Consider the following 23,577-nt stretch of genomic DNA (forward strand, 5'->3'; position numbering starts at 1 on the left):
ATTGCCCTTTGTCACTGATTCTGTTCATAACTTTTATGGACAAGGTGTTGTGGGTATCTCTTTGGTGGACTAAGGATTAGGTTTCTGCTGTTTGCAGATGATGTGGTCCTGTTGGCTATATCAGAATGTGATCTCCAGCTTTCGCTGGAGTGGTTCACACCCGTGGGTGAAGCTACTGAGATGACCCAGGACACACTGCTTGAGTGAGTGTGTCTCTTGGCTCCCCCAAGTGACTGGGAAGAGGGAGGTCTGGGCCTTTATGCTTAGGCAGCTGCCCCCACGACCCAACTCCGGAGAAGTGGAAGAGAATGGATGGATGGATGTATGGATGGATGGATGGGTGGATGGATGGATAATCAGTGTTTTCTATTGATCTTTCACTTTCTGCTGTCTCTCAAATTCTGGACTAAAACCAGTTTACAGAATTGAATCAAATACCTGATCTTTTTCAAAATAAAATTCAAAGCTCTGTTTAATTATGCTTTATTCCAATTATGTTTTTCGATTCTCCACATTTTATAACACTTAGAATAGAATAGACTTTATTGATTCCACAGTGAGAAACTGGTCATATTGGAACCTAACAGCCTAGCTGGTAGCCCCCACCCCCCCACCCCCACATGGCCCCTAAGGGTATAAAGCTATCATAACAAAAAAAAACTTGCACTTTTATGGTCCATAGATTTTTCAGCTCTCTGTTTTGTGTTGAAACTATTCTTTCATGCAATATATATTTTTAAGTATGCATATTTAATAATTTAGTTGTCATGTTTCTAACATGGGGTTGCAGTTTTGTGTTGCAAATGATTCTGCACTCTGCAGAGTCTCACTTTCATTTCTGCTCCACAGCATGCAAATGTTCTGCATCTGATCCTGTGCTTCTCTGAATGGACACACGCTGTCTGCAGGGGATTTTCAGACACAGACACTAATATTTCAACAGAAAGGTGCATTTTATGTTTATGTTTATGTATTTAGCAGATGCTTTTGTCCAAAGCGACTTACAAGTGATAATCGGCATGTTGCCCTTGAGGCTAACAGCATTCATTTTCATTCACCCCTCCAACAAACAAGCAAACACGCTTGCACTTCCTTCTGAAAAGTGCAAAGTTAAATATAGGTGCACACTCTTCTGTGCAGCTCTTGGTTCATTTGCCTGATATCACTGTTTAACACCAGCGTGACCATTTCAGCTCTGTAGCTGCTCTTCAGCTTTAACACCTCAGAGACCTTGATGCAGAGAAATAGAATCAAGTTTGCTTCTAAGATTGTTTCGTTTTAATGTATTCATGACATTTAGTTAAAAATAAATGGAGACGTAGGTGTGAAACATAAAAGTGTGAGTAAATGCAGAAGAGCCCCACAAAGGCACTTCCCTGGACTTCTGTTTCACCAACAGCTTTAGTGGGAAATCATGCTCAGACGACTTTGACCTTTTTGTTTTAGTTATTCTTTTAGTCAGACGACATGCGGGACGGAAGTTTCTTTGTGGAAATTTTTGTTGAGTCACAAAACTACGTGGGTGTGTCACCACAGTCCCCAAAACGGCATTCATAGTCATTTATTTGAAAATCCTCTCTGATAACTGAGAGCATAATGTTGAATTAGGTTGAACTCATTATCAGGATGTCTGGACAGTCAGAGGAGAGACTTTGACCTTCAAACAACCTCCAGAATCCTGTGAAGGATCATTTTATTGCCGGAAGTTCCCCACATGCATGTCCAGGTCCCATTCTCTGGATCAGAAATAAAACACACATTTACCTTCCTTCCTTTTTCAGACTTAAGTTATAGAATGTTTGTTCAAGGCATGTTTGAATCTTCTCATTTCATCTATTTTTATTTTCATCTTTAACATCCCTATCTGGATCCACGTTTTAAAAGAAACCATTTAAATAAACAGTCTCTTTGTATAAAATTTAAGCACACAGCATCGTTTGAGAGAAATTTGCACCCATGGGTGGCTGCTGACACAGGTGGGGTTTGTCTCCGCCCCTTTAATAGGTGTTGCCAGGCGTCTGGTCGCCGCTGTGTTATTTCACAGGAAGCTCCGGAGCAGGTGAGTCTCTGTTTCTGTGATCCGTGAGTTGTAGATGCTGATTTATTAAATTTTATTTGTTAAATATTCTTTCATTTATTATTAACCCACATAGATGAATTAAAAACCAAATATGAGCATTCATGACATTAAAAACTAAATTCAGCTGAAATTAGCTATGATGTAGTTGTTCTGGATCCTTTCTCTGGAACAGAGAGGTGCTATTTTAAAAATGACTGCTTTATGTTTGCATTTTAAATGCAAATGCTTAACTGTGAAATTTGCCTCTATGATAAGATGAGTGGATAAACAATGGTCACAGTGCACTGGATAAAACATCTCACCTGCAGGAGAAAGAGTGATTATCAAAATAGCATATTCAATCAGCTGGAGGTTTTTACTGTGGGAACAGAGCGTGTTTCTACTAAACGGAGGCTGCGAGCTGTCTGGGGGGCATTTTCAGATGTTTTCCTGCAGGTTTACATTTGATCACCTATTCTCCCAGGATGATGGAGTGGAGTCAGCCGTCACAAGGACAACATGATCCTTTCACCTGGTTCAAGGAGTCACAGCTCCAGTTGGTGTTCAGGAACGGATCGGTCCCAGATTGGTTTCACGGGATCATTTCCAGGAAGTAAGTCTGAGTTTATCACCCACTGTAATCTACAGAAGCTGGCAGCTGAAAATTGAAAACAGTTTTCAAAAACTTCTAAATGAGAAATGTGTTGAAGTTGCTGCCACAAATCTAAAACGTGTTCTTGGTTTTTTTGTGTGTGTCTGGGACTTTTAGCTGGTTAAAAGGATTCCAAGTGTTGTAAAGGTGCGTTTTATCCATGTTTTTGTTTAAATTCTAAAATGAGGAAACGCTTTGGTAAATGTGGAAATTTTAGACATTTTTGTCCAGGTAAGAGATTGTAATGTGATGTTGTGGTTGAAGGAAAGTCCCATTAAGCCGATGAAACTACATCTTTGCATCTGACCCATCCCCCTGGGGAACTGTTTGGTGGTTTAACCCCCACAATCCAACCCCTTAAGTGGAAGCTTTGGGTCCCATTTTTCAAGTCTTTTGTATGACCCAACTGGGACTTGAGCCCCGATCTCCCAGTCCCAGAGAAGACACTCATACCAAAAGGCCACTGAGAAGGTCACCATTTATGACTGATGCAGCCTTTTTAGCCCAGTATGCATCATGCCAGTTACAGCATACTGCAGCTGTAAAACAAGACAGTTTTGGTCAATATTTGATTATTTTTAATTTGTGCAGAAGTACAGTAAGATCAAGAGCTGTAACCTCTACACCTCCAGGTTGTTTCATGAAGTAATCAGTTCCTTTCACAATGCACTCATAGTGTGCACAGGGTTACTCACAAACAGGATTAAAAGGTAGTTATGGCCTGACCTCTTTACAAAAAGGCCAGTAGTTTGATTCACTGGTCTCTAGGTGTTGTATGATTTACATACAAGCTTTATTTTTAATCATTGCTTCTTTTAAAACATCTGACTATGTAAAGGCCTGACATTTCCTAAACGGGTGCAGGTCACTTTCATAACAGAGATTTAAACGCATTTTGTCTTAAATGAGAAATTATTGAGATTTGATCAAGTTTTGAAAGTTCATCAGTACTCGATCGTGGGCATTATTTTCTAAATTTTGCACAATCAGTGTGTTGGACTTGTCTCTCACCCTGTTATAACCCAGCTCAGTGTCATTTCACATTTAGTCAGCTGTGGCAGCCATCTTGAATTGAGTTACTGGGCAATAATGAAAAGCAACAAGTTAAATTAAACAATTACACTAACTGGTTTGTTTAGATATTTACTTTGAGCATTTTCTGTGTTACAAAGCACATCATAAACCTGGTTTATTCTTCTCCAGTGTAAAAACTCCTGACAGCAGGAATATTACAAATGTGTTTCAATTTTCAAGAAACTCCTCTCTGACCACTGCTCTTCAGAGAGCATCTTCTAAACTAGCACCCGTCCTCCCTCTCTACTGTCCACTCCTTGTTCCCTCCTCTCCATGATTGAAGTCAAGTTGTTGTTGTTATTGTTGTTGTTGTTAGCCTCAAGAGCAACATGCCGATAATCACTTGTAAGTCGCTTTGGACAAGAGCGTCTGCTAAATACATAAACATAAACATCACAAAACTCTGATTGTGATCATTTCGAATACTTCAAAGGAGGGAAAAAACACTTGAATGTCTTTTTTTGTTTGTTTCTGAACTAAACAAGATGTCAAGCTACTTTCTGGTTGATTGTTTTTGTTCTGGACGGTTTTGTCTGAGAACACTAGCATGTGATCGTGCAAAGGTCAAAAAAAATTTCTCTGTAAAGATCACAGCTTCTCACAGGAACGATAATGAGGCTACGGTTTCAGATGAAGTTAGCAGATTAAAGCGGGTGCATAAAAGGGGCCTTTGTCTGTGGTGATTTGTGTAGGACAGCAGAGGAACTGCTCATGCCAAAGCCGCCTGGCTACTTCCTCATCAGAGTCGGCGAGAGCAGAATCGGCTACACGCTCTCATACCGGTGAGTGCCCTGGCAGGATTTAAGGAGCTTTGTGCATTATTCAGGTTCACACCCTCAGTTCAGCAGGTCAAAGCCCCACAAGCCTCACTCTCCTGCATATTGCCCCCTCAGTGCAGATGACCGCTGCAGACATTTCATGGTTGATGCGCTGGTGGATAGCCACTACATGATAGTGGGGGAGAACAGACGTCACCGCAGTCTGCAGGACCTGGTGGAATTTCACCGCAGAACTCCCATCATGCCTTTCAACCAGGTGCTGACTATTGCCTGTGAACAGGTGAGGAATTGAGATACAAGGTGAATTAAAGATTTGTGCAACAGCACATTCATCCATTTACATATAACAAATATACAGCTTATTCTAACTGTACCGTTTATGATAAAACCATTATTCCTTTAATGTAATCCCTCAGAGTTGATAAAAAAGTTTCTAACAGTAAGACTTGTGTGTTAAACTGTCACCAACATCACAGTATACAAAATAAACACATTATTTTCTTTTTGTCCCTCTTGATTTCTATATAAGCCCTCAAATATTCGGGCAGACTATGCAGAGCTGCTGTTTCCCCAAAGACAACAAGCTTCTAACACCAGATCTCCTGCAATGAACTCTCCACAACCCAGTTCTCCAGGACCAGAGGAAGAGACCCCTCCTGCTCTCCCGTATCGTCCAGATAAACTGAAAGATTCTGCTGTCCCACTTCCAAACAACCCCCCTAACAGGCTGTACCCTTCCCTGGACAATGAATTCTCCCACATCACCTCTCCACCTCCAGACTCGGTAATATGACCTTAAAAGACTTGTTTTTAAAAAATAACATGCACCTCAATAATTACTGATGATCAAAGTGGTTTTTAGAGCAGTCTCAAAAGCTGGAGAAAAAAATTCTTAGTGGGGCTATGTGTGATAATATTTCCCTAAAGTCTATTATAGGTAACCAACACTTGGAAAATGACTACAATTCCTAAACAATCAATAATTTTTCTTTTCCAAAAAAGCTGTTTTACAGATAGTCAATTATCAAATTTATAGATAAACTAGACAATAAATACACAAGCCTACCTTATATGCCTTTACCAATAATTCAAGAGCAAATGCGGTCCATACTTTAAACTGTTCTTATTGACATTTAATTTTAATAGTAGTTTGTTTCCCAGCTTTAGTTTTCAGTCTCCAACATCCTGTGTCTCTCAACTGATCTTCTGCTCAAAGAATATGCACCACAAAGTGTAATACTCAGTGCCACCAGTTGGTGGCAGTAAAACAACATAGAAATGGTAGAAGACATTGTGTTTTGAACATCATAATCACATAAAATGAGAGCTAATGAACACAGTTCACTGCAACAGCTACAGGTATGATTACAGCTCTAACTATAGAAATAAACAGTGAGGGTGAATGAGGGACTGAGAGAAAGAGAGAGAGAAGTGAAAGGGGATCCACCACCTTCCAGCATGCTAGCTAGCTGTTTCTTGTAGCAGGAGCACTGATGACAGAGCCCCAGAGGTAATAAATTCAGTGATGCTGATTGGCTAAAATTTCTCCACCTCTCCCTAGCAACCAAGTGTGATTGGCTTTTTAGCTGCAGCTCAGGGTGCACTTTTCCCAGTGCCCCCAGGATGGATTTCAATGAGTCTGTTGAAGGAAATGCACTGTTTAATGAGAAATAGCTACTACTACTACTACTACTAAACTTTATTTATATAGCACCTTCACATGGCCCAAGGACCAAACAAAGCGCTGCACAGCAGAAATGAACATAAAAAATAAAAACATATAAAACCATTTAAAAACCAACAAAAACATGTAGATAAAATCTAGATGGGGCAACAAAAAAGTCAAAACCATCCGTTAACGAGGCTCTTCTTGAGTAAAAGCTAAAGAATAAAAGTGTGCTTTCAGCTGGCTCTTAAACTTGCCGAGCGTGGTGGCCTGTTTAACACATGTAGGTTGCTCATTCCAGAGCCTCGGCCCCAGCACCGAGAAAGCACGACCCCCTCGAGATTTCAGTCTGTGTTTGGGAACGACCAACAGTCCTTGCTGTGCTGACCGAAGCTTCCTTGCGGGAACATAAGGATGGATCAGATCCGATAGATAACGTGGAGCCAACTCATTTAAACATTTAAAAACAAACACCAGAACTTTAAACGAAATTCTAAAAGAGACTGGAAGCCAGTGTAGGGATGCCAAGATGGGCGTGATGTGTTCAGATCTCCTGGTACCAGTCAGTAACCTGGCTGCCGCATTTTGGACCTTCTGCAGTTTCGCTATGGAGGCCTACTTGATGCCTGCACAAAGGGAGTTACAGAAGTCCAGTTTGGTGGTAATGAAGGCGTGGATGACAGTTTCCAGATGTTTAGTGAAAGAAACGGCTTAATTCTAGCTATTCTCCTCAGATGGAAATAGCAGGATCTGATTGTTCCATTGACCTGGCTGTCCAGTGTGTGAGCTCTACATCCAACTTCACCCCCAGGTTGGTGACCACAGCCTTCTCAAAAGGTGCTAATAAAGGAGAGTCAATCCCTTGGGCACATCCATGTTTGTTTTTCGGGCCAAACTGGATAGTCTCAGTTTTACTCTGGTTGAAGAACAAAAAATTCTGAGCCATCCATAACTTGACCTCCTCCAAGCAGTCCAAGAGTGGTTTAAAAGAACTTGAGTTATTGAATGTTACAGGTAAATAGATTTGACAGTCATCCGCATACAGGTGAAACTTGACGTTGTGCCGACGAAACAAGTCACCCAGTGGCAGCAGATAGAGGGAAAAGAGGAGAGGTGCCAAGACTGATCCCTGAGGCACTCCACATCGCAAATCAGCAGTATCAGACGAACAGTCCCCCAGTCTTACACAAAAATTCCTCCCTGACAGGTAAGATTTTATCCACTGGAGTGCTAAGCCTGATATTCCCACCCAGTGCTCCAGTCGACCAATCAGGATATTGTGGTCTACGGTTTCAAATGCAGCAGTCAAATCCAAGAGTACTAAAATCACAGCCTCCCCAGAATTGGTTACCATCAGGATATCATTCAAAACCATCAACAGGGCTGATTCTGTACTATGGAGAGACTTAAACACAGACTGAAAAATTCAATAGTATCTCCTTTTCATTTAGAAAGGATGCCATTTGGTCATACACAAGTTTTTCTAAGACCTTAGCTAAGAAAGGCAGTGTGGAAACAGGCCCATAGTTTGACACATTCGACGAAACTAGGCCAGCTTTCTTCAGCAGAGGGCACACTACTGCATGTTTAAAAGAGCTGGGAACTTCACCTGATAGTAGACTGCTATTTATAATTTCTAGAACATCTAGAACATAAAGAGACGCAACTGGAAAACTTCTTTTAGAAGTTTAGCAGGGATTGCGTCCAATCCAGAACCAGATGGTTTCTGACTATTGACCACATTCTCCAGCTCTATGAGAGATGTTGGATAAAAGCTCTCCAGGAGCCCTGGGGCAGGACCGCGAAGAGGAGGGTGGTAATTGGAGGGTGTGATTGAAGCCTTCGTACTCCCCACTTTGTCAACAAAGAAGTTAAGGACATTATTGCAGGATTCTGTAGTGTACTCAATAGCCAGCGGTTCATTTGCATTTAAAATTGAATTCACAGTGCTAAAAAGAATCCGAGGATTCTGTGAGTTGGAGGAAATAATGTCAGCAAAGAACTTAATTCTCGCCTCTTTCACAGCTTTCTGGTAGGCTACCCAGCTATCTCTCAGTAGGTCCAGGGAGATCTGAAGCCCATCCCGCTTCCACCTACGCTCTGCCTTCCTACATTTCCTTTTTAAGTCCTGTGTTGTCATATTTAGCCATGGCTCCTTTTTACATTTATGTTTCTTAGCCTGCACAGGTGCTACAATATCTAGTCAAATGATGTGTAAATAATTCAGAATACATGTAGACGCACACCATTAAGCAAAACTGGCGAATTTATAGTAAATAATAATATATTGTAAAGATTTTTTGTTTAATTTTTCTTCTCCCTTCACATCAGCGAGGGTGGTACACTGGCGCCCCTATAGATGAGCCGTCACTGCTCAAAGGGTCTGTGAGGAGTGGACAAGGGCATAAAACTTGACATTTTAAATTTTGTTTCATTTCCTTTTACCAACTGTTCTACTTTCTGTTCATGGTCTCCAGCATGTGCCAGAAATCCAGACAATATATGCAGTCACCCAGCTTCCAGCAAACCAGCCTCCTGAAGTCCCATCCCGGAGCAGGATGCTCCAGAGGCAGAACCAGCTCTGCACCAGAACAGTCTCTGTACCTGGGAGTCCCTCTCTTCCCCCAGCCCCCGGGCGAAGAATCTGCCCCAATATCCAGCCTCCAAAGAGCCAGGAAAGCAGACCTTCAGTCATCACCAACTTGAAGACCCTCAAATTGAAATTTCAAAAGAAGACCAACAACCCACAGGAAAACGTGTACTCAGAGATCAGCGACGTGACCCCAGATAACCGGAGAGCAAACACTGAGAATGAATACCAAGAAATCACAGGGCCACCGACCTTTGCTGGGTCACCTCTTCACACAGGTGTGAAACAGACTGATCAGGTGTTACCTATAGAGTACCACCCACCTCCACGTTTTGCCCCTGGCTACTGATGAACAGGGGGCTCCAGGAGGAGTGGAGTAAGTTCTAGAATGACCACTACATTTCATATAGAATTAGAAAGGACTTTATTGATCCCACAGTTGGAAATTTCACTTGTTTCAGCAGCAGAACACTGAAGGGAATAATTTGAAGAAAAATAATAACAGAGGTGCATGCACATACCGTACACATAGCATTGTAATCTTTGACCACTAAAAACCAAAAATAAAAAATGAAAAACATGGATTCCAGAACTATGCAACATACTGTAAGGGACACAGACATTCTATGTAAATCTGGTATTGCACAAGTATTCAACACATAATGAGTATTGCATTTGTGTTATTGTGTAACAGGATAATGCCAGTACAGTTAAACTGAGGAGTTATACACTCTTACTGCAGAGGGGATGAATTACCTACAGTAGTGTTCTGTTTTACATCTGGGATGTCTCAGTCTGCCTCTTAAGGAGCTGTCCATGGTTTCGCCAGCATCTTCCCCAGTATCCTCCTTTTCCACGTCTCCTCAACTGAATCCAGTGGGCAGCCCAGAACTGAGCTAGCTTTGGTAGCTAGCTTGTTCAGTCTCCTCCTGTCTCGGTCAAAGCTGCCTGCACCCCAATAGACCACAGCAGAGTGGATAACAGAGCCAACAACAGAGTGACAAAAGGATTTTAGCCACTGGGAATTAACTCCGAAGGGCCTCAGCCTCCTGAAGATGTAAAGGCGGCTTTGGCCCTTCTTATCCAAAGCATCTGTGTTGTGGGACCAGTTCAGTTTATTGTTGAGGTGAACACCCAGGTACTTAAAAGTAGCCACCACCTCATGACTCTGCTCCCTGGATGTTTACTGGTGAGTGAGGAGGAGTGGTTCTCTGGAAGTCAGTCACCATTTTCTTTGTCTTACTGGTGTTCAAGATAAAGTGGTTACTGCTCCAACTGATGGTTCAGGTTGAACATGTGCATGTCCACTTCACAAAGCTGGTGAGCACAGTCTTTAAGCAGTCTGGGGCTGATCCCATCAGGACCTGCAGCTTTCCTGCTCCTAAGTCGCCTTAGTTCTCTCCTCACCTGGTTCGTTGTACTGGGGGGGGGGGGGGGGGGGTGGGGGGGGAGTGCAAGTGGTGCTGAAGAGGGTGGGTGGTGGGGGGAGAGGATTTTGAATGGTGTGAAATTTGGAGGTGGGAGTAGATTGGCCGGCTTCTAGAATTAGAACTAAGGGCATTTTGTCATATGTACACACATTTTAACACTACATGATTTTTTGCTTGTTTTAAACAAGCTAAAAATTCTGCTTAAGATGGCGTAAAAATAATTCAAATCCCATTTCAGACTTTGTGGTTTTGATCTGTTTTATGCAACAGAGTGGGATGAGTGCATTGATGTTCCTGCTCAGGATGTGAAATACTACCCTGAGTGTTAATAATTACCTTCATTAAATCTACAAACTAACCATTTCACTTATTGTTACACTTTAAATCAAATTTGGGTACAAAATCAACATTTTGACCCTAATTTTATTATCTCATCCAGACTTTTTTGTGGCAACAAGTTATTTATTTTATAATGTGTCTCTCAACTCATAAACAAGATTTGATTCATTCTGATGGGTTCCTGAAGCAAAAACAAGGATAAATAACATGCCCCCTCTGCCCACCAATAATTACCTTTATATTTTTGTTTGTGCACGAATAAATAAAAAAGTTGAGGGCAAAGATGTGTTGCTGAGCCAGAGCAGCTGGTTTATTGTTTCCTACAAACATTTGCTAAGCTGAGATGAATTGTCACCAATAATAAAATAAAAACAACATCTGTAGCTGAAGCCAAATTTGATCCATGTTTACCCGTTCAACCAGAAGTAAATGGTTTTGTGTTTAAGTGAAGTTACAAAAGCCAGGATGAGAAAGTGTTGTTCAGCATGGTAAATCATTTATATTAACAAAGACATCAGGCTGTTAGAATGGAACAAGGGAAATGTAGATGTACTGGTCAAACTGGTCTAATTGATAGAACCATGCAGGTCAATTAATGTAGCTTATTTTTTTAATTGTGTTTTTTTCATTTTTTAAGGGAATAATTTGTGCTTTTAGTACAGATTTTTTAAGGACTGTGGCATTTAACTGCAACATTATCTTACATGTATGCTTTGGACTGCAGCATGCATCAATGTTAAATAAGAGCTAATAAAGCACCTTAAGTCTGCTGTGTTTTATTTTGTTCAAATACTTTAGTGTAAAACTGACACAATGTTATTTAGTTTCTCCACATCGTGATTTATCACTAAAGCAGCTTTTAATGTGTGATGTAATCAGTTTCCGAGTCTCAGATCACACCGATTTTTTATTCAGTTCAGAACCCTCCACATCAAACTGATAGGAAACATACGAGGTTATTATCTCCTGGGAGTCCAAAAGAGGTTACAAAGGTTACAAAATAAAGAGGCTACAAAAGAACTAATTGCTTCACTGGTTACATAACCAGTTCATATTCCGTGCTGTTTAACTGCATGCCCATCCTTGAACTTAACTTTATGTGAAATTAAACACATCAGGATAAAACATAAGAACATTGCATTAGTCCTGTTTTGGTGATTCCCATTAAAAATAATTTTATAACCTTTCAAATCATATTCCAAAGCTTTGCTGCCTCAAGGATCCAAACTGGTTTGGTTGATTTCATACTCTGTTATTGGAAAAATGTGTGTGGATTGTGTTGCAACTATGAATTATTTATTTTAAGCTCTTGCCAATAATTTAACCAGGTACCGTTTGACCTTGTAAACTACTGCAAAGGACTTAGTTGTTTTTTTTTTCTAAATGGCTCAATGTAATAGTGTTTTCCTGTTTCATGCTCATTCTTTAAATGCTAATAAGAAATAGATTTGCAGACTGGCAGAGTTGTTTTTAACTTTCTAGATGTGAAGTGTAAACTAACTAACTAACTAACTAACTAACAAACAAACAAACAAACAAACAAACAAACTAATATTCCGTGGTCTGTTAGTTGTTTGATCTCCCATCATAATTAGATTGACCACTTCATATGAATGTCTCTCTACCGTGGTCCATATATCTATGACCGTAGTTGAGCTTCCATGTGATTACCACATGTGTACTCCGTTTAAGGTAGAATCCTCATCCGCTCGGTGACGCAGTGAGGAATGCGTTCAGGGTTCAGAACGAAAGGGGCGACTTTTAGTCGTATAACACCGCCCTCTCTGAGTGCCACGTTTAAGTGAAACACGCGCACCTACTTTACTAGGAGACTGGTGACGTAATTTGGGAAGTCGTTGATTTCCAGCTCGGGATCATCCTGCCGATAAATCGTAGAGCTGTCTGGGAAGTTGTGTACCAACAGAGAATATTTGGAAGGTTTTCTTACGCCTTACACAGCCTAAGTTGCAAGTTTCTCCGCTTTTTAGCTTTGATATTGTGGCTAAACGATGTCCTTTGTCCCTGGTCAACCGGTTACCGCTGTTGTGGTAAGTTTGGGAGAAGGGTCGGTTGGGACTCTATTGTCCACTCTCTGGTGGACATACTTGTTCAATCATAACTATAAAATCTAAACGCTGGTTTAACTACAGTTTGTTAGCCATAATTGCTAATTAGTAACGGTAAAGAAACGTACTAACCCAACAGAATCCAGAATTAATTCAGCGGCTGTTGGAACTTATGTTAAAGCGTACATTAATGAATACATTTTTTAATCTTTCGTGCAAGACAAGTAGTTGAAGTAACTCACAAGTTGTCATTAAATGAAGTAATATTATTAAATTATGATCATTTAAAAGTATGAACATTTCTTGACAGCTATGGGCGTCGCCTCTTAGGTTAGTGTTTTAAGTTCCTATGGTCTGTAAATGCAACATCAGCCCCAAGAACAAGCTTCTTGCACAGAGGTGATTCGTCTGTTTTCGTCTGTTTGACATATATGTGGAGTAAAAAGGTTCACTTATACTTACCAGCGATTTATTTTCCCCACTAGTTACCACCAGTAATCTACCAGTTGGGGTTGGGATTACAAATAAATTAATCATCTTAATTCAGTTTTTTATCTGAGGCGTCTAAAGTCTAATCAGGTCAAATATGTTATCAACTTTAGTTGTCCTGTGATTCAGTTGTACAACGTCTCTGCATGTAGGGTTGTTTTTGTCTGTTTTTTAAAGCTTACAAGTGGAGAAAGAAGCTCTTTACTTTGGAGATCATGACTCACTGACTGACATCTACAATGAAGTCATCTTTAGACTTCATTGTGTTGGAGAGGCTGATTATTCATCATCCACACACACACAGACAGCCTTTGTGTCAGAATTAACCACCCGTCTAGTGTTAGGCTGCAGCTGCTTGTCACCGTATGATTTTACTAGTTAAGTTAACATCTGTGTGAACTAAAGTCTACACACTGAGATCATTGACAGGGTTACGTCTTCCTGAAATCTGTAGAAATATGAAACTTTATACTTAGAAAAAAAGATCTACAGTCAACCACATACCACTGTTTCTATCCCAGATTTCTTTCCTTGAGGAACGTGTCTTGAGTGTAGTCATATCCCTGTTTAGTGTTTGCTCATTTTAGCACCAAGTCTGAACCTGCCTTCTGATTGAAGCAGCAGTGACACATTTAAGCAGCAGCTGTTTAGATTTCTAGCACATTTTTAGAAAAATCTAGTAGTAAATCTGCATTTCATACTTGTTTTTGTGTGTGTGTGTGTGTGTGTGTGTGTGTGTGTGTGTGTGTAAACATGTTAATAAAATTCAAATCTGAAACCTCGTGGGCTTTTGTCAACAGCAACGAATTGAGATCCAGAAGCTGAGGCAGGGAGAAAACCTGATCCTGGGCTTCAGCATCGGAGGAGGAATAGACCAAGACCCTGGGCAGAACCCCTTCTCAGAGGATAAAACCGATAAGGTAAAGAACTATCCTGGAAACCAAGATTCGTTCTTCGTTTTAAGTACAAATGTAGTATTTTATTACTAAAAAGCTCTTAATTATGACCAATCTTCCTGAAAGTTAGATTTTTTATGCTTTAGTGTAAGAAATGAATTCAGGTAATATACAAAGTAAAAATCACAGGATGAGGGGAGAGAAACATCTAGAGATGTCAATACAAACTACAGTTTGATTTATAACTGTTTGGTTCTGAAATTGGCCCGAACACATTATTTATTATGATCTCAGGCTGAAAAAGCCAGATCATTAATGAGTCACAGGAGAGAAGAAAGCAAGTTGATGCAAAATCACAGCTTGTCTAATTGTTCAATAAACATTTACACTTGGGCCCTGTCCACACGTAGCCGGGGATCTGCCAAAACGTAGATATTTTTCTACGTTTTGGCCTGTCATCCACACGAAAACGGAGTTTTTTTCACACGAAAACGGATCTTTTTAAAAACTCCGGCCAAAGTGAAGATCTGCGTTTTCTCCGTTTTGGGTGTCTGCGTGTGGACAGACAAAACCGGAGTTTTAAGGTCCGCAACGTCACTTTCCGCGACAAAAAAATGCTGACATCATGTGTGCGACCTGTGTTTACACTAGCCGGTATCATGGATGCCCTCAGAGCTGCGCTCGCTTTATCAATTGTCCACGCGCTTTTTGCTTGTTTGTTTTTGCAAGCGGAATTACTGCTCCTTGCGGAAGACCACAGACGAAGGACGAGGTTAAGACCGGGGGAAGTACTGCCGCCTACAGGTCTGGCATGTCCTTAACAACGTATTTATCCGGGTATGTGTGGACAGAGTTTTTTTTTAAACGCGGTGGTGTGGATGCAAGTTTTTGGAGGGGCGGATATTCGTTTAAAAAAAAACCCTGCTATGTGTGGACTAGGCCTTGGAAAAGCAGAAGTCTGAACTCACGATTAATGACTATAGCTTTAAATTACAATCTTTAAATTAAACTTTGGCATTTCAAATGAGTTTTTACATATTTATTGTGCACAGTCTAGAGGTTTTTAAGGGACACAGAGCTTCTTAATGTCCTCATCTTCACGGCACTGAGTCAACAATTTTTCTCTTTATTTAGAAATATTGCATAAAAATTAGAAATACATACTTATAGTGAAAAAACACTTATATATTCTTTCAGACTGAAAATCAATACCAAAATCTATCTTTAATAATGTAAAATAAATCACCAATAAATGATCAAAAAAAAAAAATTGCATTCCATATATGTTTACATTTAGGCAAGGCAGCTTTATTCGTATAGCACATTTCACACACGGAGGGAATTTGATGTGCTTTCCACTAGCGTGTAACAGCACAAACATTAAAATCAATGTGCTATCTTAATTAAATTACACAAATACATTTAGACCAAATTAAACAAAGTTAATTTCAGATTTTAGAATCAGATACAAAGCTAAGTTAAAGGGTGAGCAGATACAGTGCAGAAGGTGCAGCATTAGAGACATTAATTCAAAGGCTAATGTATAAAAGAAAGTTTTCGATTTTCATTTGAGGTCACAAAGAAGCGGATTCCATCGTAGCTAAAAGCTGCGTCATCCTGTTTTAGGGATGCACCGAAATGAAAATTCTTGGCCGAAATCAAAAAGCGAAAATGAGGAAACCAAGGCTGAAAACCGAAACGCTGAAATGAATGATTATGTCAAAAATTAGAACCTTGGTATTCATGGCTATGATAGGGCTGGGCGATATGGCCTAAAATCAATATCACGATATATTGAGGATTTCACCTTGATAATGATAAATGGACGATAACCACAGGTATGTGCAGAAAGAAAAGTTGTCCACTAGATGGGGCTGTCACACGTGACTCAAGGTGGTTCAGCTTCTTAAACGGACATGAATGTTTCCGACCTACACACATCTTTTCATTGTTTTTTTTAATCATATTTATTGACATGGGAAAAATTATCACGATCAGTCAGAAATTTCAAAAATGATAAATTTTCGATTTATTGCCCAGCCCTATGCTATGTGTACTAACCTCACTAAAATCGAGGCGTTGCAGTAAATCAATTACAAAACCATGAAAACATTTCTGACATAACAACAATGCACAAAATAAAAAATTAAACTCAAAATAAAATGTTTTCCTTGAACTCGTTTGTGTACATTAAACAATAAACTATAAATAAATAAAAATAACAAATTGTAAATGTACAAGCTTATAAAAAAAGGACTGCATGATTGACCCTTACACCACCAAAGTCACATTATTGTGTTGAACAAGCCACAGCTGCAAATATAATCCCTCATGAAGTTATCACTTTACACCAGAAGATAGTGGAGATGTGTAACTTCAGTCTGGGCAACATTTCTGAGTGTTTCTATCAAACTTCTCTGAGTTTATAGAGTTTAATAACCGCCCCCTGTTGGGAGGCTCCCGACTGAGGAGAGGCGATGAGCAGAGCAAAGGATGAAGAGGAAAATATTACAGCGCTGACAGGCCTGTTCAATGTTAAAAAGCTCTTTGTCTGGTAATCGCTGACTGTGATTCTGAAGAGGAATATTCACCCTCTGATAAAGGGGTGAAAAAGACAGAGATGCTGCTGCGGTGACCGTCTGTGAGCTTCACGATGGTGTAGAAAGGATGGTTAAGACACTGCTAACAGTGACAGATGTAGCAGGAATGTAAAAGAGGGTGGGGGGCAGACACAGAAGATGTGAAACTGAAGGTTAAAAAGTGCGTACACAAAATTGATATGAATATTCCAGCGATCTTAATAAAACAGCATTATTAAAAGTGGAACATTTTTTAATATCAGTACAAATGTACTATTTTTAAGAAGCAAAGACTAAGTTCCCACATGAGGGCGGAGCGTGATGAAACGGAAACAGGTTAACCTGTCTGTCTATTTTGGCTCTGTTGTTTCTGGGATTTTGGTGTTTCGGCCGAAATACAAAATTGCACATTTGGGTCATGTTTGGCTGAAAATCCAGACTGCTTCCCTACCGAGTTTGGTTCTGACCCGGGTTCTACCAGCTGACTGTTTCCTATGGACCTCAGAGCCCTGCTGGGTGTAAATACAGGGAGGAGATCTGACATTGGCTTTATGCCATTGAACCATTTATAAACTAGCAGTAGCACTTCAAAATGGATTGTGTAGTTTACTGGTAACCAGTGTAGAGATTTAGGAACAGGAGTGATGTGCTCAGTTGTCTTGGTTCTTGTTAAGACTCTAGCAGCAGCGTTCTGAACAAGCTGCAGTTGCTTCACAACGTTGTAGGAAGACCATTGCAATAATCCAGCCTGCTGGAGATGAACGCATGAATGAGTTATACTCCTGTTTGCTGTTAAATATGATTGTGTTGCTTTATGAAGAAGAATTAACTAAATTAAACTGAAGTTGACTAAGCGAAAACTCCTTTTTGACTTTTTTAAAATTTAGGTTTGAATCAAAATAAAGGATTTGAAATGTGTCTTCAGGATAAAACTACAGCAGAGTAGAGTTATGTTAATGTGAGTTAAAAACTATTGTGTGCAGGACTGATTTCTGCTTTTGCTTATTTTTCACACAAAGGGAACACGAGTTGTTTCCTCTTTTAAGTTGTTGTGTACTCTGAAGTTAAACCTAATCACTGATAATCTGCTGAGAATGTTCAGAAAATGTCAATTTCAGCATTATTTTAAATCACTTGTTGCAAAACCAAAAGCTCATTGTGAGCTAAGGATAATGTATGTATTCAGAAATAATAAAGAGTGAAATGTGATGCAAAAAATATTGTTTGTGTGGATTTTCTGGGACAGATGATATGGATTAGTGAAGTGGTTTGTGTATGAAGTGAGTTTGAGCTAAATGAAATAAATTACACATCTAGTCTGAACCGTAACAGTCTCCATTCTTACCATTAATCTCCTAATCCAACACTCTTTTCAAGATTCGTAAGATACAGTTAAAAATCTGGACACTAACCCGAACTTATTTTCTTTATTACCTTTTTTGTTAGGCCTGTTTCAGATTTGTGGATTTATTTTTCATTTATGAGTCTGCAGCTTTGATGATGTGAGCTAATAGGTGTGTTTGTTCACAGGGCATCTATGTGACCAGGATAACACCAGGAGGACCGGCAGAAGTGGCAGATTTAAGGATAGGAGATAAAATAATGCAGGTGCGTCATTGTTGTTGAGGAAATAAATCCACATGATGGCACTGTTTCCTCCTTTAAGTGCCTCTGAAGTAGTTCTTCTTCCTGGCAGGTGAACGGCTGGGACATGACCATGGTGACCCATGATCAGGCGCGTAAAAAACTCACCAAGAAGAAGGAGGATGTGGTGCGATTGCTAATAACCAGGAAGTCACTGGAACAGGCAGTCAACCAGTCAAAGGGCAAATATCCCAGACCGTGATGTCTTTGCACCCCCCCCCCCCCAACACACCCACTATAACAGCAGCTTCACACAAGAACTGAGAACCCTCGTGTACACAGAAGATGTTCAGATGATTGTAATGAAACCAATGCAAAAAAAAACAGAAGGTCTCAGAATACATCAGGTGTGTGTGTGTGTGTGATGTTTAGCTGGCAATCTGAAAGTTTGACACTTCTTTTTAGAGTCTCACCTGCACTTCTTAGCTCTGTTGAGATATCTGAAAGTATGAGATTATCCTAAATCTGGGGCATCTTTTAAAAAGAGGAGAACAAGCAGAGAACTTAATAAAGAAAACCAAGATTTCCATAATATCACACAGACCCACGCTTTTGGAGAACTAGTGCATTTCCCTGGAACGCAGCTTTATTTGCTGTGTAGAACAAAGTTATGGAATGGTTCCCATTCAACTTGTTTTTAAAGTCAAATTTAAATCATTCTTAAATATTTTTGGGAACATTTTATTTTTTGTTTTTGTCTATTTTCTGCTGTGAAACTAGAACAAATCCCAAAGTTAGAACCAAGCCACTGTAAGACCATAATACAGAATGTAATGCAGCTTATGTGATCATTTATAAAATAATGGTACCATATACTGTGTAAAACCTGTACAAAGGTACAAAGTGTATATTGGTGTCAGTATGTTTTTTTTCTTCCTTTTTGATACAAGAGTTTCTAGCTTTGGATCACTCACTTTGTGGTATTTTTTATTTTTACTATGTTCTATTACTTTTGTAAACTTTATCTAGCAAGAAAAAAAACATAATTTGTTGTTTTTAGAGAAAAATCAATCCTGATCAGCTTTTACTGTCTCAAAACTTTAAAACTACAATGAATATTATGGATGTTGCTTTGGATGCAAAAACGTTGTCCTACTCAAACACCTTTCTACTTTATTTTTAGTTTGTTTAAAACTCCAATGATTGATCATCTCATGTTATTAAGCATGTATCAAAAATAAATGAGAGATGACAGGTTATTCAACTTTTCCCACATTTAAACAGCAAATCCATTGTTCTTAAACACAAATCTGTACATATTTCCTAATTTTCTATCTTTGACAGTGGATATTGGGTCATGCTTTTTCATGGTATTTTGTATGTTTTTGATGGCATTTGATTAATAAACTGTTGAATAAACTTCTGTACATCTAAGGTTTGTAGCATGTGTTTTTGATATTAAAATGCTTTGTTTACCTCCATCACAACAAAGTTAAAGGCACATTCTGCCTAATGTGTCTTGTGCTCTGGCAAATCAAATCATTAAAATAAGGCATTGACGTCTTTTTAGATTTATTTTTCCTTTTTACACTCAACAGACCATAATTGAAACTCCAGTAAAACAATTAAAAAAACTAAAATTCCCTTTTCAGATCATTGAAATGGGCGTATTAGCAATAATTGACTAATCATCCCTTTTTGGTACCCAGTAGAACTTCTGCACACAGTAGAAAAATTGAGTTTGTCATTATGTTCAGATGATCACAGTAAGTCTGTTAACATCAACGTTTCCAGTACAAAAAATGTAAAACACATTATTATAGTCTCAAAATATTTCTGACTCCCCTTCTTTTAAACCTCACATGCCCTTCAAATAGTCATGTTGTCACCTTTAAAGTAATCAACTGACATTTTGAAGCGAATAATCCATTTCCTGACCTTTATGCATTGACCAACGAGCTTTTAAAGTTCAGAGACAAAAGCCCCCTATTGTGCTGTGAAATAACACTCTAAAAATTTAAAGTTTGCCAAATTAAACACTTACTTGTGTCCTTGGGCAAGGCACTTAACCTGCCTCGCCTGCTGGTCGGAGGGACTGGTGACACGAGTGTTTGGCAGTCTCGCTTCTGTCAGTGAGCCCCAGGGCAGCTGTGGATACAATGTAGCTCATCACCAGCGTGTGAATAAGGGGATGACTGATTGTGTTGTGTATTGAAGGCCTGAAAACGTTTGATCTGATGGAAATGGTCATTTCAGAGAAATGTAAATGCAGGATAAAATACATCAAATGTGAAATTGCCGATTAATGTTTTAAAGAATCCTAAAATAGGCCCTGTGGCATTGTGAAACAGGGTCAATTTAGGTCAATGCTGAGCCGCAATCCTTCTTTTGAGAAATAATTGATGTGTGTGTGTGTGTGTGTGTGTGTGTGTGTTTCCAGGGGACAAAAGGATGTAGGCTCCATTCCACCTCCCTGCACACCATACAGCTATTAAGCCATGTTACAAGACAATAATGTCATTGCACAAACATCTCAGGACTCATAGTTTGAGTTTGCTATCACTAATGTCATAACATTGAAGCAGCAGGTTGCTAGGCAACTAATGGACAGCCAATAGGACCAATTAGCATCTAACTAGGTTTAAAAAATCTTAATATGCAATAATTTCAGTAGAACTGACAAATAATGTATCATGTATTTAATTTGCATGATCACCATGTGTTTGTTAAATTTGATTTAAAAAACTGTTCAGAAGACACAAGTGGTGAAATTGTTCTTGGTTAATGTAACCAAAAACCTAAAAGAACACAGTTTTCTTGCAGGTGGGTGAATAACTACACTGTCTGAGTGGGGTTAATACATGTTCAGTGCCTCCCACGTTATGGCAGGATATTTGTGTTTCCATGGCAATGCAAGCTACTTGCATCACTTTGCTCCTACACCAGATTGGAAACTGAGGGAATCCCACACCCTCGGATTGATCCCATGGTCAGGAATTAGAAAACCGATGAAGGAGCTTTCTTGTGTTAATAATTATGTGTGAACAATGTGAATGATCAAGGCCAGTAAACCTCTTACATTCCAACTCAAAATATCCCCCAAAAATAAATGGTTCATGAATGAAAAACATGGACTTTTTTGCACTTATCACAATTGTAACGTGAGGAAGTATGGGTTTTCTGTGCCAACGGTCGTATTTGCCCGGCTGGGTCAAAGCTGGATCACGCAGCAACTTTCACCCACAGATTAAGACCTGAGCCGACAGCAAGTCTGAAAGAAGCCACAACATCTAACACCTGCAGCTCCAGAAGAAGGACTTCAACCCACACTCTAGTCATAATAAAACAGAGTCTTAAACTTCCTTTTCTTTATTATTAATGCTAAATAATAATTTGATAATTTTGCTCATTATAAATGTGTTTTAATCAAATGAATGATTATTATGCTTTGGGTAATCATAATGAATCAGTATACTTAATTAAATAATGTTTGTGAAGATGTTTAGTGATGACCTTCACACCCGCTCACACAGGTCTGGATTCACAGTAACTCCAAAACACATTTGCTCTGACGCACAAGTTTGCTTTGGGAAGAGAAGTGGTTTTTGGTAAGTTAGGGAGAACGAGATTGGGAACGAAAGAGAGAGGACGTGTGGAAAAAACGCCAACGGGGAAAGGAGCCCTGCCGGCTCTTTTCTCTCTCTCCCCCCCCCCCCCCCCCCCACGCTATTTCTGTCAAGCCAGACAGAATAGCTGAAATGCAACCAGCTAACGCAGACTCGTCCAGAGTCTTTGATTTCTGAGTTAATTTAAACTTGAGAAAGCGCATCTGCCGAACGCTTCATCAACGTGTACCGAGGTCAACTCTGGACTGGACCGTCAGCACACCTTCGTCTTCTCTGCCAGCCAAGGTGTGACCTGGATAAACATCCTCCGAGGTCCGGATCTAAAAGAGGGTCCTGAGTATGGTGAGGCAGAACACAATAGATAGCATTCTGATGCAGTTTTTCTAATAAGAACTAAGTTTAATTCAAAACATCATTTTTCACTCAGATTCACCTTTTCTCTCCCTGAAGCAATCTCAGACACCTGCATGCACACATTCATAATTACATCATCCTCAATCTTAGCACATCCAACACAAGGTCTATTTGTGCAAGTTTAAAATATCATCTGTTAAAGATTGTCCAACAAGGTTGCCGATGTTGATTATTTTTCCTATGATTGTCATTTCAAATCGTTAGTTTAAATTGAAGAATTAAAACTCTTAAATTTCAAACTTGTCTTTTCATTGAACTGAAACACAGACAATCGGATATGATCGTCAGTTTATCGATGAAAACAATCTTTGAGTCTTCTTATCTCTATAAATTCGGTTATTAATTTATTAAAATTAATATTCCAGATTATTATGTAGGATGGTTCATCTTTCATAAAAGAGCTATAAACCATTACGCTACACAATGTTTAATTCATCACTCAGAGAAAAGTATCCTACCTTGGGTCCAGTAGCGGTTTTAGGCACGGGCAGACAGGGCAGTTGCCCGGGGCGGCATTTTTTCATGACACAAAAGGGGCGCACAAGCGCGGAGTAAAAAAAAAAAAAAAAGGAAATCTGCGCCGCACCGAGGTTTTCTATTATCTGTCATATGACAGTGTCTGGATTGGAAACAGCAAGTTGGCGCCCCCTGCAGCTGCAGGCGCTCCTGCTGACTGAGAACGTTCACGTGCTCCGTGTGTGTCTGAAGAACAGGAAGGGGAGGGGTGCAGTGGGGGAATTCACCTCTGCGTCTTTCCCAAATGAATGAGCGTGCAGGGGCTGAATCAACTGTATTAACATGGCTAAAGTCAATCACATCTTAACGTTCTTCCATATTTCATTCATAATATCATAAACACAGGCCTCTCATTCTTTCAGGTTTCTCTGAATTGTGTGAAATGGCCGAATAAAAAAAGGAAAAACAAAAACGATTTTGTGGTCACCCCCCATCAAGGTCAAATAGTTTAGTCCTGACTAAAGGAAACTTATTGAGTCAAGAGCCAAACAGAAGAGATGAACATAAAAAGGCTAAAACCACCAGGTGCCCCATTCAGGGGAAAAAAAAAAGAAAAAAGAGGAGAAAGATAAAGGTATGTAGCTCTCATGATGCATGTTTTCAATTTTTTGAACCAGTTAACTGGGATTTTAACGGTTAAATGTGGTCACTTAATTGCTAACAGACCTAATAGGGCTGAAATATTGAAACGAATATTCAAATGGTTCGAAAAAAGTCCTTGAATCGTTTTTTACTGATTCAAACTAGGATTTGTTAAATGCTCACTGCAGCCTGTGGCCTGTCTGAACAACAACAAACACATGTTGATCATGTTCACA

The 23,577-nt window shown here is 39.6% G+C and overlaps 3 protein-coding genes and 1 long non-coding RNA gene across 5 annotated transcripts in view; 3 read left to right on the plus strand and 1 right to left on the minus strand.

Annotated features, from left to right (window-relative positions):
* The first annotated feature begins 679 nt into the window (after window positions 1-679).
* hsh2d (hematopoietic SH2 domain containing) lies at window positions 680-10,241 on the plus strand. The gene is made up of 5 exons (XM_070553927.1): window positions 680-2,672; window positions 4,478-4,567; window positions 4,679-4,844; window positions 5,094-5,348; window positions 8,708-10,241. Exons 1-5 carry the CDS (start codon window positions 2,545-2,547, stop codon window positions 9,167-9,169), a joined length of 1,101 nt encoding a protein of 366 aa, XP_070410028.1. The 5' UTR covers window positions 680-2,544; the 3' UTR covers window positions 9,170-10,241.
* Window positions 4,713-23,577, minus strand: LOC139071446 (uncharacterized). Its single transcript, XR_011521333.1, has 3 exons — window positions 22,702-23,577; window positions 20,248-20,351; window positions 4,713-4,834 (listed from the first exon to the last, which is right to left on the minus strand). It is a non-coding gene; the product is annotated as an uncharacterized lncRNA (long non-coding RNA).
* Window positions 12,356-19,637, plus strand: tax1bp3 (Tax1 (human T-cell leukemia virus type I) binding protein 3). The gene is made up of 4 exons (XM_015971361.3): window positions 12,356-12,637; window positions 13,945-14,064; window positions 18,150-18,227; window positions 18,316-19,637. Exons 1-4 carry the CDS (start codon window positions 12,599-12,601, stop codon window positions 18,463-18,465), a joined length of 387 nt encoding a protein of 128 aa, XP_015826847.1. The 5' UTR covers window positions 12,356-12,598; the 3' UTR covers window positions 18,466-19,637.
* slc1a6 (solute carrier family 1 member 6) overlaps window positions 21,926-23,577 on the plus strand; it is a 49,194-nt gene continuing 47,542 nt past the window's right edge. For both annotated transcript variants that reach the window (XM_054730074.2, XM_054730075.2), the window contains exon 1: window positions 21,926-22,171. The gene's annotated coding sequence lies outside the window, so the exon portion shown is untranslated. The remainder of the gene's footprint in view (window positions 22,172-23,577) is intronic.

This window comes from Nothobranchius furzeri, chromosome 8, assembly GCF_043380555.1.
Source record: "Nothobranchius furzeri strain GRZ-AD chromosome 8, NfurGRZ-RIMD1, whole genome shotgun sequence".
Lineage (NCBI taxonomy): Eukaryota > Metazoa > Chordata > Actinopteri > Cyprinodontiformes > Nothobranchiidae > Nothobranchius > Nothobranchius furzeri.